Source organism: Rhinoraja longicauda, chromosome 19, assembly GCF_053455715.1.
Source record: "Rhinoraja longicauda isolate Sanriku21f chromosome 19, sRhiLon1.1, whole genome shotgun sequence".
NCBI lineage: Eukaryota > Metazoa > Chordata > Chondrichthyes > Rajiformes > Arhynchobatidae > Rhinoraja > Rhinoraja longicauda.
The window spans coordinates 6,756,618-6,771,034 of record NC_135971.1 but is presented as its reverse complement, the minus strand read 5'-3'; the positions used below and the strand labels follow the sequence as shown (position 1 = coordinate 6,771,034).

General features: G+C 57.8%; 2 protein-coding genes across 3 annotated transcripts in view; both read left to right on the top strand.

The window, feature by feature from the left end:
• The window catches only part of LOC144602510 (uncharacterized), a 376,398-nt gene that overhangs the window by 214,870 nt on the left and 147,111 nt on the right, over positions 1 to 14,417 (top strand). The gene's annotated exons all lie outside the window — the stretch shown is intronic.
• Positions 1 to 14,417, top strand: part of LOC144602643 (vacuolar protein sorting-associated protein 52 homolog) — a 33,336-nt gene that overhangs the window by 2,893 nt on the left and 16,026 nt on the right. For both annotated transcript variants that reach the window (XM_078415773.1, XM_078415774.1), the window contains 2 exons: positions 3,091 to 3,266; positions 4,119 to 4,269. In XM_078415773.1, coding sequence (XP_078271899.1) covers positions 3,094 to 3,266; positions 4,119 to 4,269 — 324 coding nt within the window. In that variant the 5' untranslated portion in view covers positions 3,091 to 3,093. The remainder of the gene's footprint in view (positions 1 to 3,090; positions 3,267 to 4,118; positions 4,270 to 14,417) is intronic.

The following is a 14,417-nucleotide window of genomic DNA, read 5'->3' as shown; positions in this document are numbered from 1 at the left end:
TACGGTCAATGTTCCCTCTTGACACGTATGGTCAATGGTTCTCCCTTGTCACGTAAGGAGGTCAATGGTTCTCCGTGTCACGTACGGAGGTCAATAGTTCTCTCTTGTCACATACGGTCAATGGTTCTCTCTTGACACCTACGGAGGTCAATGGTTCTCCCTTGTCACGTATGGAGGTCAAGAGTTCTCCCTTGTCACGTATGGAGGTCAATAGTTCTCCCTTGTCATGTACGGAGGTCAATGGTTCTAGACAATAGGTGCAGGAGGAGGCCATTCGGCCCTTCGAGCCTGTACGCACCACCATTCAAGGCTGTGCAGGCCAAGTCAGTGGATATTTTGTAAGGCAGAGATAGATTCTTGATTAGTTATGGGGAGAGGGCAGGAGAATGGGGTTAGGAGGGAGAGATAGATCATCCATCATTGAATGGCGGAGTAGACCTGATGGGCCGAATGGCCTGTCACTTCTGCTCCTATCAATTACCTACATACTAAAACTCTTGTTTGTTTGTTTGTTTGTTCCTGAATTACAACCAAAACGGTACACACATACCCCCTGACTCCGCTGACCTTAAGAGCTCTATCTAGCTCTCTCTTGAATGCATCCAGAGAATTGGCCTCCACTGCCTTCTGAGGCAGAGAATTCCTTCTCCCTTGTCACGTACGGAGGTCAATGGTTCCCTCTTGACACCTACGGAGGTCAATGGTTCTCCCATGTCACGCGTGCAGGTGTACAGTGAAATGTCTTTCTGCAAAGCATTGCCACACCTGAGAAAGGACGTGCTGGCTCTGGAGAGGGTCCAGAGGAGGTTTACAACAACGATCCCAGGAACGAGTGGGTTAAGCTATGACGAGCGTTTGTCGACACTGGGCCTGCACTCGCTGGAGTTCAGAAGAATATGGGGCGGGGGCCTCTTTGAAACGAACTGAACAGTGAAAGACTTGGATAGAGTGGAGGTGCAGAGGATGTTTCCACTAGTGGGAGAGTCCGGGACTAGAGGTGGTAGCCTTGGAATTAAAGGATGTTCTTTTAGCAAGGAGATGAGAAGAGAAAAAATTCTTTCGTCAGAGGGTGGTGAATCAGTGGAATTATTTAGATAGGAAGGGTTTATGGGCCAAATGCTGGCAAATGGGACTAGCCCAGATGGCCAAGTTGGTCAGCATGGACAAGGTGGGCCGAAGGGTCTGTTTCTGTGCAGTACCTCTAGTTCTGTGCTATGACTTGGATGAAGGGATTAAAAGTACCATTAGCAAATATGCAGATGATACAAAACTGGGTGGCAGTGTGAACTGTGAGGAAGATGCTATGAGGTTGCAGGGTGACTTGGACAGGTTGTGTGAGTGGGCGGATGCATGGCAGATGCAGTTTAATGTGGATAAGTGCGAGTTTATCCACTTTGGTGGTAAGAATAGGAAGGCAGATTATTATCTGAATGGTGTCAAGTTAGGAAAAGGGGACGTACAACGAGATCTGGGTGTCATAGTGCATAAGTCACTGAAAGGAAGCATGCAGGTACAGCAGGCAGCGAAGAAAGCCAATGGAATGTTGGCCTTCATAACAAGAGGTGTTGAGTATAGGAGCAAACAGGTCCTTCTGCAGTTGTACAGGGCCCTAGTGAGACCGCACCTGGAGTACTGTGTGCAGTTTTGGTCTCCAAATTTGGGGAAGGATATTCTTGCTATTGAGGGCGTGCAGCATAGGTTCACTAGGTTAATTCCCGGAATGGCGGGACTATCATATGTTGAAAGACTGGAGCGACTAGGCTTGTATACACTGGAATTTAGAAGGATGAGAGCAGATCTTATCGAAACGTATAAGATTATTAAGGGGTTGGACACGTTAGAGGCAGGAAACATGTTCCCAATGTTGGGGGAGTCCAGAACCAGGGGCCACAGTTTAGGAATAAGGGGTCGGCCATTTAGAACTGAGATGAGGAAAAACTTTTTCAGTCAGAGGGTTGTGAATCTGTGGAATTCTCTGCCTCAGAAGGCAGTGGAGGCCAATTCTCTGAATGCATTCAAGAGAGAGCTGGATAGAGCTCTTAAGGATAGCGGAGTCAGGGGGTATTGGGAGAAGGCAGGAATGGGGTACTGATTGAGAATGATCAGCCATGATCACATTGCATTCAAGAGAGAGCGAGATAGAGCTCTTAAGGATAGCGGAGTCAGGGGGTATGGGGAGAGGGCAGGAACGGGGTACTGATTGAGAATGATCAGCCATGATCACATTGAATGGCGGTGCTGGCTCGAAGGGCCGAATGGCCTCCTCCTGCACCTATTGTGTATTGTCTAAAACAAACGGACAGGAGACGTTTAGAGAGAAGCCGGCAAATGCTTCCTTAGTTTAGTTTAGTTTAGATGATTGCCACATGTACTGAGGTACAGTGAAAAGCTTTTGTTGCGCGCCAACCAGTCAGCGGAAAGACAATGCATGATTACAATCGAGCCGTCCACAGTGTGCAGATACAGGGTAAGGGATAAACGTTTGGTTGAAGCTAAAAGCCAGCAAAGTCCGATCAAGGTTAGTCTGAGGGGTCATCAAAGAGGTAGATAGTAGTTTAGATTTTTGTACATTTTAGATAGTTGTACAGGGCATTGGTGAGATCACACCTGGAGTATTGCGTACAGTTTTGTTCTCCTAATCTGAGGAAAGACATTCTTGCCGTAGAGGGCGTACAGAGAAGGTTCACCAGATTGATTCCTGGGATGGCAGGACTTTCATATGAAGAAAGACAGGATAGACTCGGCTTGTACTCGCTGGAATTTAGAAGACTGAGGGGGGATCTTATAGAGACATACAAAATTCTTAAGGGGTTGGACAGGCTAGATGCAGGAAGATTGTTCCAGATGTTGGGGAAGTCCAGAACAAGGGGTCACACAGTTTAAGGATAAGGGGGAAGTCTTTTAGGACCGAGATGAGAAAACATTTCTTCACACAGAGAGTGGTGTCTATTGTCTCTCTCCCTGTCTCTGTCTCTCTCTCTCTCTCTCTCTCTCTCTCTCTCTCTCTCTCTCTCTCTCTCTCTCTCTCTCTCTCTCTCTCTCTCTCTCTCTGCCCCTCTCTCTCTGACTGTGCCGTGTGCTGTGTGACAGAGGATGGAGCAGATGCTCGGGACTTTCCAGAGTGACCTGAGCAGCATCAGCTGTGAGATCCAGACCCTGCAGGAGCAGTCCATCGCCATGAACATCAAGCTGAAGAACCGCCAGTCAGTGCGCAGCGAGCTCAGCCAGCTGGTGGATGAGCTGATCGTGCCCGCCATCATGATCTCGTGAGTGACCGGGCCCAGTGCCACCCACTGCCCACCCACACGCACCCACCCACCCCCGGCCCACCCACACCACACCCCGATTCCAACATCATGATCTCGTGAGTGACCGGGCCCAGTGCCACCCACCACCCACGAACCCACGCACCCACCCACCCCTGACCAACCCACCCACAGCCCACCCCACACCCACCCCCGACTCCGCCATCATGATCTTGTGAGTGACCGGACCCAGTGCCACCCACTGCCCACCCACCCACCCGCCCACCCACCCCGCCACACACACCCACCCACCCACACACCCACCCACACACCCACCCACCCACACACCCACCCACACACCCACCCACCCACACACCCACCCACCCGCCCACCCACCCCGCCACACACACCCACCCACCCACACACCCACCCACCCACACACCCACCCACACACACACCCACACACACACACCCACACACCCACCCACCCACACACACACACCCACCCACCCACACACACCCACCCAGCCGCACCCACCCACCCTGCACCCGGCCCACCCCACACCCACCCCCGGCCCACCCACACCACACCCACCCCCGACTCCATCATGATCTCGTGAGTGACCGGGCCCAGTGCCACCCACCGCCCACCTCCAACCCATCCCTGACCACCCACCCTGGTGCCACGTCCATCTCCTGGTGCCATGCCCATCTCCTGGTGTCTGCCCATCTCCTGGTGCCTGCCCATCTCCTGGTGCCATGTCCATCTCCTGGTGCCTGCCCATCTCCTGGTGCCATGCCCATCTCCTGGCACTGCCCATCTCCTGGTGCCTGCCCATCTCCTGGTGCCCTCCCTGCATGTTTACGTTGCAGTACCATTATGGACACCCCAGTCACTGAGCAGCAGTTTCTGGAACAGCTCCATGAGCTCAACAACAAGATTAACTACGTCAAGGAGCAGTCCTTCAAGGAGACCCTGGCCTGTGCTGACGTGCAAGACATCCTGGACCGCCTCAAAATCAAGGTACGGCCTTCGGCAAAGGTGGCGCAGCGGGTAGTGCAGCAAGTCTACACCTGCCACCTATTTGGTTTAGTTTAGTTTAGAGATACAGCGCGGAAACAGTCCCTTCGGCCCACCGGGTCCGCGCCGACCAGCGATCCCCGCACACATTAACACGATCCTACGCCCACTAGGGACTGCTGGAGTAACTCAGCAGGATGGGGTATGTTGTAGTGTAGATGGGGTATGTTGGTCGGTGTGGCCAGGTGGGCTAGTGTAGATGGGGCATGTTGGTCGGTGTGGGCAGGTGGGACTAGTGTAGATGGGGCATGTTGGTCGGTGTGGGAAGGTGGGACTTGTGTAGATGGGGCATGTTGGTCGGTGTGGGCAGGTGGGACTAGTGTAGATAGGGCATGTTGGTCGGTGTGGGCAGGTGGGACTAGTGTAGATGGGGCGTGTGGGCGGGTGGGACCAGTGTAGATGGGGCATGTTGGCCGGTGTGGGCAGGAGGGACTAGTGTAGATGAGGCATCTTGGTCGGTGTGGGCAGGTGGGACTAGTGTAGATGGGGCATGTTGGTCGGTGTGGGCAGGTGGGACTAGTGTAGATGGCGCATGTTGGTCGGTGTGGGCAGGTGAGACTAGTGTATATGGGGCATGTTGGCCGGTCTGGGCGGGTGGGACTAGTGTAGATGGGGCATGTTGGTCGGTGTGGGCGGGTGGGACTAGTGTTGATGGGGTATGTTGGTCGGTGTGGGCGGGTGGGACCAGTGTAGATGGGGCATGTTGGTCGGTGTGGGCCGGTGGGACTAGTGTAGATGGGGCATGTTGGTCGGTGTGGGCGGGTGGGACTAGTGTAGATGGGGCATGTTGGCCGGTGTGGGCAGGTGGGACTAGTGTAGATGGGGCATGTTGGTCGGTGTGGGCGGGTGGGACTAGTGTAGATGGGGCATGTTGATCGGTGTGGGCAGATGGGACTAGTGTAGATGGGGCATGTTGGTCGGTGTGGGCGGGTGGGACTAGTGTAGATGGGGCATGTTGGCCGGTGTGGGCCGGTGGGACTAGTGTAGATGGGGCATGTTGGTCGGTGTGGGCAGGTGGGACTAGTATAGATGGGGCATGTTGGTCGGTGTGGGCAGGTGGGACTAGTGTAGATGGGGCATGTTGGTCGGTGTGGGCAGGTGGGACTAGTGTAGATGGGGCATGTTGGTCGGTGTGGGCAGGTGGGACTAGTGTAGATGGGGCATGTTGGTCGGTGTGGGCAGGTGGGACCAGTGTAGATGGAGCATGTTGGTCGGTGTGGGCAGGTGGGACCAGTGTAGATGGGGCATGTTGGTCGGTGTGGGCAGGTGGGACCAGTGTAGATGGGGCATGTTGGTCGGTGTGGGCAGGTGGGACTAGTGTAGATGGGGCATGTTGGTCGGTGTGGGCATGTGGGACTAGTGTAGATGGGGCATGTTGGTCGGTGTGGGCAGGTGGGACTTGTGTAGATGGGGCATGTTGGTCGGTGTGGGCAGGTGGGACTAGTGTAGATAGGGCATGTTGGTCGGTGTGGGCAGGTGGGACTAGTGTAGATGGGGTGTGTGGGCGGGTTGGACCAGTGTAGATGGGGCATGTTGGCCGGTGTGGGCAGGAGGGACTAGTGTAGATGGGGCATGTTGGCCGGTGTGGGCAGGTGGGACTAGTGTAGATGGAGCATGTTGGTCAGTGTGGGCAGGTGGGACTAGTGTAGATGGGGCATGTTGGTCGGTGTGGGCAGGCGGGACTAGTGTAGATGGGGCATGTTGGTCGGTGTGGGCAGGTGGGACTAGTGTATATGGGGCATGTTGGCCGGTCTGGGCAGGTGGGACTAGTGTAGATGGGGCATGTTGGTCGGTGTGGGCAGGTGGGTCCAGTGTAGATGGAGCATGTTGGTCGGTGTGGGCAGGTGGGACCAGTGTAGATGGGGCATGTTGGTCGGTGTGGGCAGGTGGGACCAGTGTAGATGGGGCATGTTGGTCGGTGTGGGCAGGTGGGACCAGTGTAGATGGGGCATGTTGGTCGGTGTGGGCATGTGGGACTAGTGTAGATGGGGCATGTTGGTCGGTGTGGGCAGGTGGGACTTGTGTAGATGGGGCATGTTGGTCGGTGTGGGCAGGTGGGACTAGTGTAGATAGGGCATGTTGGTCGGTGTGGGCAGGTGGGACTAGTGTAGATGGGGTGTGTGGGCGGGTTGGACCAGTGTAGATGGGGCATGTTGGCCGGTGTGGGCAGGAGGGACTAGTGTAGATGGGGCATGTTGGCCGGTGTGGGCGTGTGGGACTAGTGTAGATGGGGCATGTTGGTCGGTGTGGGCATGTGGGACTAGTGTAGATGGGGCATGTTGGTCGGTGTGGGCAGGTGGGACTTGTGTAGATGGGGCATGTTGGTCGGTGTGGGCAGGTGGGACTAGTGTAGATAGGGCATGTTGGTCGGTGTGGGCAGGTGGGACTAGTGTAGATGGGGTGTGTGGGCGGGTTGGACCAGTGTAGATGGGGCATGTTGGCCGGTGTGGGCAGGAGGGACTAGTGTAGATGGGGCATGTTGGCCGGTGTGGGCAGGTGGGACTAGTGTAGATGGGGCATGTTGGTCGGTGTGGGCATGTGGGACTAGTGTAGATGGGGCATGTTGGTCGGTGTGGGCAGGTGGGACTTGTGTAGATGGGGCATGTTGGTCGGTGTGGGCAGGTGGGACTAGTGTAGATAGGGCATGTTGGTCGGTGTGGGCAGGTGGGACTAGTGTAGATGGGGTGTGTGGGTGGGTTGGACCAGTGTAGATGGGGCATGTTGGCCGGTGTGGGCAGGAGGGACTAGTGTAGATGGGGCATGTTGGCCGGTGTGGGCAGGTGGGACTAGTGTAGATGGAGCATGTTGGTCAGTGTGGGCAGGTGGGACTAGTGTAGATGGGGCATGTTGGTCGGTGTGGGCAGGTGGGACTAGTGTAGATGGGGCATGTTGGTCGGTGTGGGCAGGTGGGACTAGTGTATATGGGGCATGTTGGCCGGTCTGGGCAGGTGGGACCAGTGTAGATGGGGCATGTTGGTCGGTGTGGGCAGGTGGGACCAGTGTAGATGGGGCATGTTGGCCGGTGTGGGCAGGTGGGACCAGTGTAGATGGGGCATGTTGGGCGGTGTGGGTGGGTGGGACTAGTGTAGATGGGGCATGTTGGTCGGTGTGGGCGGTTGGGACCAGTGTAGATGGGGCATGTTGGGCGGTGTGGGCAGGTGGGACCAGTGTAGATGGGGCATGTTGGTCGGTGTGGGTGGGTGGGACTAGTGTAGATGGGGCATGTTGGCCGGTGAGGGCAGGTGGGACTAGTGTAGATGGGGCATGTTGGTCGGTGTGGGCAGGTGGGACTAGTGTAGATGGGGCATGTTGGTCGGTGTGGGCGTGTGGGACTAGTGTAGATGGGGCATGTTGGTCGGTGTGGGTGGGTGGGACTAGTGTAGATGGGGCATGTTGGTCGGTGTGGGCGGTTGGGACCAGTGTAGATGGGGCATGTTGGTCGGTGTGGGCAGGTGGGACTAGTGTAGATGGGGCATGTTGGTCGGTGTGGGCAGGTGGGACTAGTGTAGATGGGGCATGTTGGTCGGTGTGGGCAGGTGGGACTAGTGTAGATGGGGCATGTTGGTCGGTGTGGGCCGGTGGGACTAGTGTAGATGGGGCATGTTGGTCGGTGTGGGCAGGTGGGACTAGTGTGGATGGGGCATGTTGGTCGGTGTGGGCAGGTGGGACCAGTGTAGATGGAGCATGTTGGTCGGTGTGGGCAGGTGGGACCAGTGTAGATGGGGCATGTTGGTCGGTGTGGGCAGGTGGGACCAGTGTAGATGGGGCATGTTGGTCGGTGTGGGCAGGTGGGACCAGTGTAGATGGGGCATGTTGGTCGGTGTGGGCAGGTGGGACTAGTGTAGATGGGGCATGTTGGTCGGTGTGGGCATGTGGGACTAGTGTAGATGGGGCATGTTGGTCGGTGTGGGCAGGTGGGACTTGTGTAGATGGGGCATGTTGGTCGGTGTGGGTAGGTGGGACTAGTGTAGATAGGGCATGTTGGTCGGTGTGGGCAGGTGGGACTAGTGTAGATGGGGTGTGTGGGCGGGATGGACCAGTGTAGATGGGGCATGTTGGCCGGTGTGGGCAGGAGGGACTAGTGTAGATGGGGCATGTTGGCCGGTGTGGGCAGGTGGGACTAGTGTAGATGGAGCATGTTGGTCGGTGTGGGCAGGTGGGACTAGTGTATATGGGGCATGTTGGCCGGTCTGGGCAGGTGGGACCAGTGTAGATGGGGCATGTTGGTCGGTGTGGGCAGGTGGGACCAGTGTAGATGGGGCATGTTGGCCGGTGTGGGCAGGTGGGACCAGTGTAGATGGGGCATGTTGGGCGGTGTGGGTGGGTGGGACTAGTGTAGATGGGGCATGTTGGTCGGTGTGGGCGGTTGGGACCAGTGTAGATGGGGCATGTTGGGCGGTGTGGGCAGGTGGGACCAGTGTAGATGGGGCATGTTGGTCGGTGTGGGTGGGTGGGACTAGTGTAGATGGGGCATGTTGGCCGGTGAGGGCAGGTGGGACTAGTGTAGATGGGGCATGTTGGTCGGTGTGGGCAGGTGGGACTAGTGTAGATGGGGCATGTTGGTCGGTGTGGGCGTGTGGGACTAGTGTAGATGGGGCATGTTGGTCGGTGTGGGTGGGTGGGACTAGTGTAGATGGGGCATGTTGGTCGGTGTGGGTGGTTGGGACCAGTGTAGATGGGGCATGTTGGTCGGTGTGGGCAGGTGGGACTAGTGTAGATGGGGCATGTTGGTCGGTGTGGGCAGGTGGGACTAGTGTAGATGGGGCATGTTGGTCGGTGTGGGCAGGTGGGACTAGTGTAGATGGGGCATGTTGGTCGGTGTGGGCCGGTGGGACTAGTGTAGATGGGGCATGTTGGTCGGTGTGGGCAGGTGGGACTAGTGTAGATGGGGCATGTTGGTCGGTGTGGGCAGGTGGGACCAGTGTAGATGGAGCATGTTGGTCGGTGTGGGCAGGTGGGACCAGTGTAGATGGGGCATGTTGGTCGGTGTGGGCAGGTGGGACCAGTGTAGATGGGGCATGTTGGTCGGTGTGGGCAGGTGGGACCAGTGTAGATGGGGCATGTTGGTCGGTGTGGGCAGGTGGGACTAGTGTAGATGGGGCATGTTGGTCGGTGTGGGCATGTGGGACTAGTGTAGATGGGGCATGTTGGTCGGTGTGGGCAGGTGGGACTTGTGTAGATGGGGCATGTTGGTCGGTGTGGGCAGGTGGGACTAGTGTAGATAGGGCATGTTGGTCGGTGTGGGCAGGTGGGACTAGTGTAGATGGGGTGTGTGGGCGGGTTGGACCAGTGTAGATGGGGCATGTTGGCCGGTGTGGGCAGGAGGGACTAGCGTAGATGGGGCATGTTGGCCGGTGTGGGCAGGTGGGACTAGTGTAGATGGAGCATGTTGGTCAGTGTGGGCAGGTGGGACTAGTGTAGATGGGGCATGTTGGTCGGTGTGGGCAGGTGGGACTAGTGTAGATGGGGCATGTTGGTCGGTGTGGGCAGGTGGGACTAGTGTATATGGGGCATGTTGGCCGGTCTGGGCAGGTGGGACTAGTGTAGATGGGGCATGTTGGTCGGTGTGGGCAGGTGGGACCAGTGTAGATGGAGCATGTTGGTCGGTGTGGGCAGGTGGGACCAGTGTAGATGGGGCATGTTGGTAGGTGTGGGCAGGTGGGACCAGTGTAGATGGGGCATGTTGGTCGGTGTGGGCAGGTGGGACTAGTGTAGATGGGGCATGTTGGTCGGTGTGGGCATGTGGGACTAGTGTAGATGGGGCATGTTGGTCGGTGTGGGCAGGTGGGACTTGTGTAGATGGGGCATGTTGGTCGGTGTGGGCAGGTGGGACTAGTGTAGATAGGGCATGTTGGTCGGTGTGGGCAGGTGGGACTAGTGTAGATGGGGTGTGTGGGCGGGTTGGACCAGTGTAGATGGGGCATGTTGGCCGGTGTGGGCAGGAGGGACTAGTGTAGATGGGGCATGTTGGCCGGTGTGGGCGTGTGGGACTAGTGTAGATGGGGCATGTTGGTCGGTGTGGGCATGTGGGACTAGTGTAGATGGGGCATGTTGGTCGGTGTGGGCAGGTGGGACTTGTGTAGATGGGGCATGTTGGTCGGTGTGGGCAGGTGGGACTAGTGTAGATAGGGCATGTTGGTCGGTGTGGGCAGGTGGGACTAGTGTAGATGGGGTGTGTGGGCGGGTTGGACCAGTGTAGATGGGGCATGTTGGCCGGTGTGGGCAGGAGGGACTAGTGTAGATGGGGCATGTTGGCCGGTGTGGGCAGGTGGGACTAGTGTAGATGGGGCATGTTGGTCGGTGTGGGCATGTGGGACTAGTGTAGATGGGGCATGTTGGTCGGTGTGGGCAGGTGGGACTTGTGTAGATGGGGCATGTTGGTCGGTGTGGGCAGGTGGGACTAGTGTAGATAGGGCATGTTGGTCGGTGTGGGCAGGTGGGACTAGTGTAGATGGGGTGTGTGGGTGGGTTGGACCAGTGTAGATGGGGCATGTTGGCCGGTGTGGGCAGGAGGGACTAGTGTAGATGGGGCATGTTGGTCGGTGTGGGCAGGTGGGACTAGTGTAGATGGGGCATGTTGGTCGGTGTGGGCAGGTGGGACTAGTGTAGATGGGGCATGTTGGTCGGTGTGGGCAGGTGGGACTAGTGTAGATGGGGCATGTTGGTCGGTGTGGGCCGGTGGGACTAGTGTAGATGGGGCATGTTGGTCGGTGTGGGCAGGTGGGACTAGTGTAGATGGGGCATGTTGGTCGGTGTGGGCAGGTGGGACCAGTGTAGATGGAGCATGTTGGTCGGTGTGGGCAGGTGGGACCAGTGTAGATGGGGCATGTTGGTCGGTGTGGGCAGGAGGGACTAGTGTAGATGGGGCATGTTGGCCGGTGTGGGCAGGTGGGACTAGTGTAGATGGGGCATGTTGGTCGGTGTGGGCATGTGGGACTAGTGTAGATGGGGCATGTTGGTCGGTGTGGGCAGGTGGGACTTGTGTAGATGGGGCATGTTGGTCGGTGTGGGCAGGTGGGACTAGTGTAGATAGGGCATGTTGGTCGGTGTGGGCAGGTGGGACTAGTGTAGATGGGGTGTGTGGGTGGGTTGGACCAGTGTAGATGGGGCATGTTGGCCGGTGTGGGCAGGAGGGACTAGTGTAGATGGGGCATGTTGGCCGGTGTGGGCAGGTGGGACTAGTGTAGATGGAGCATGTTGGTCAGTGTGGGCAGGTGGGACTAGTGTAGATGGGGCATGTTGGTCGGTGTGGGCAGGTGGGACTAGTGTAGATGGGGCATGTTGGTCGGTGTGGGCAGGTGGGACTAGTGTATATGGGGCATGTTGGCCGGTCTGGGCAGGTGGGACCAGTGTAGATGGGGCATGTTGGTCGGTGTGGGCAGGTGGGACCAGTGTAGATGGGGCATGTTGGCCGGTGTGGGCAGGTGGGACCAGTGTAGATGGGGCATGTTGGGCGGTGTGGGTGGGTGGGACTAGTGTAGATGGGGCATGTTGGTCGGTGTGGGCGGTTGGGACCAGTGTAGATGGGGCATGTTGGGCGGTGTGGGCAGGTGGGACCAGTGTAGATGGGGCATGTTGGTCGGTGTGGGTGGGTGGGACTAGTGTAGATGGGGCATGTTGGCCGGTGAGGGCAGGTGGGACTAGTGTAGATGGGGCATGTTGGTCGGTGTGGGCAGGTGGGACTAGTGTAGATGGGGCATGTTGGTCGGTGTGGGCGTGTGGGACTAGTGTAGATGGGGCATGTTGGTCGGTGTGGGTGGGTGGGACTAGTGTAGATGGGGCATGTTGGTCGGTGTGGGCGGTTGGGACCAGTGTAGATGGGGCATGTTGGTCGGTGTGGGCAGGTGGGACTAGTGTAGATGGGGCATGTTGGTCGGTGTGGGCAGGTGGGACTAGTGTAGATGGGGCATGTTGGTCGGTGTGGGCAGGTGGGACTAGTGTAGATGGGGCATGTTGGTCGGTGTGGGCCGGTGGGACTAGTGTAGATGGGGCATGTTGGTCGGTGTGGGCAGGTGGGACTAGTGTAGATGGGGCATGTTGGTCGGTGTGGGCAGGTGGGACCAGTGTAGATGGAGCATGTTGGTCGGTGTGGGCAGGTGGGACCAGTGTAGATGGGGCATGTTGGTCGGTGTGGGCAGGTGGGACCAGTGTAGATGGGGCATGTTGGTTGGTGTGGGCAGGTGGGACCAGTGTAGATGGGGCATGTTGGTCGGTGTGGGCAGGTGGGACTAGTGTAGATGGGGCATGTTGGTCGGTGTGGGCATGTGGGACTAGTGTAGATGGGGCATGTTGGTCGGTGTGGGCAGGTGGGACTTGTGTAGATGGGGCATGTTGGTCGGTGTGGGCAGGTGGGACTAGTGTAGATAGGGCATGTTGGTCGGTGTGGGCAGGTGGGACTAGTGTAGATGGGGTGTGTGGGCGGGATGGACCAGTGTAGATGGGGCATGTTGGCCGGTGTGGGCAGGAGGGACTAGTGTAGATGGGGCATGTTGGCCGGTGTGGGCAGGTGGGACTAGTGTAGATGGAGCATGTTGGTCAGTGTGGGCAGGTGGGACTAGTGTAGATGGGGCATGTTGGTCGGTGTGGGCAGGTGGGACTAGTGTAGATGGGGCATGTTGGTCGGTGTGGGCAGGTGGGACTAGTGTATACGGGGCATGTTGGCCGGTCTGGGCAGGTGGGACCAGTGTAGATGGGGCATGTTGGTCGGTGTGGGCAGGTGGGACCAGTGTAGATGGGGCATGTTGGCCGGTGTGGGCAGGTGGGACCAGTGTAGATGGGGCATGTTGGGCGGTGTGGGTGGGTGGGACTAGTGTAGATGGGGCATGTTGGTCGGTGTGGGCGGTTGGGACCAGTGTAGATGGGGCATGTTGGGCGGTGTGGGCAGGTGGGACCAGTGTAGATGGGGCATGTTGGTCGGTGTGGGTGGGTGGGACTAGTGTAGATGGGGCATGTTGGCCGGTGAGGGCAGGTGGGACTAGTGTAGATGGGGCATGTTGGTCGGTGTGGGCAGGTGGGACTAGTGTAGATGGGGCATGTTGGTCGGTGTGGGCGTGTGGGACTAGTGTAGATGGGGCATGTTGGTCGGTGTGGGTGGGTGGGACTAGTGTAGATGGGGCATGTTGGTCGGTGTGGGCGGTTGGGACCAGTGTAGATGGGGCATGTTGGTCGGTGTGGGCAGGTGGGACTAGTGTAGATGGGGCATGTTGGTCGGTGTGGGCAGGTGGGACTAGTGTAGATGGGGCATGTTGGTCGGTGTGGGCAGGTGGGACTAGTGTAGATGGGGCATGTTGGTCGGTGTGGGCCGGTGGGACTAGTGTAGATGGGGCATGTTGGTCGGTGTGGGCAGGTGGGACTAGTGTAGATGGGGCATGTTGGTCGGTGTGGGCAGGTGGGACCAGTGTAGATGGAGCATGTTGGTCGGTGTGGGCAGGTGGGACCAGTGTAGATGGGGCATGTTGGTCGGTGTGGGCAGGTGGGACCAGTGTAGATGGGGCATGTTGGTCGGTGTGGGCAGGTGGGACCAGTGTAGATGGGGCATGTTGGTCGGTGTGGGCAGGTGGGACTAGTGTAGATGGGGCATGTTGGTCGGTGTGGGCATGTGGGACTAGTGTAGATGGGGCATGTTGGTCGGTGTGGGCAGGTGGGACTTGTGTAGATGGGGCATGTTGGTCGGTGTGGGCAGGTGGGACTAGTGTAGATAGGGCATGTTGGTCGGTGTGGGCAGGTGGGACTAGTGTAGATGGGGTGTGTGGGCGGGTTGGACCAGTGTAGATGGGGCATGTTGGCCGGTGTGGGCAGGAGGGACTAGTGTAGATGGGGCATGTTGGCCGGTGTGGGCAGGTGGGACTAGTGTAGATGGAGCATGTTGGTCAGTGTGGGCAGGTGGGACTAGTGTAGATGGGGCATGTTGGTCGGTGTGGGCAGGTGGGACTAGTGTAGATGGGGCATGTTGGTCGGTGTGGGCAGGTGGGACTAGTGTATATGGGGCATGTTGGCCGGTCTGGGCAGGTGGGACTAGTGTAGATGGGGCATGTTGGTCGGTGTGGGCAGGTGGGACCAGTGTAGATGGAGCATGTTGGTCGGTGTGGGCA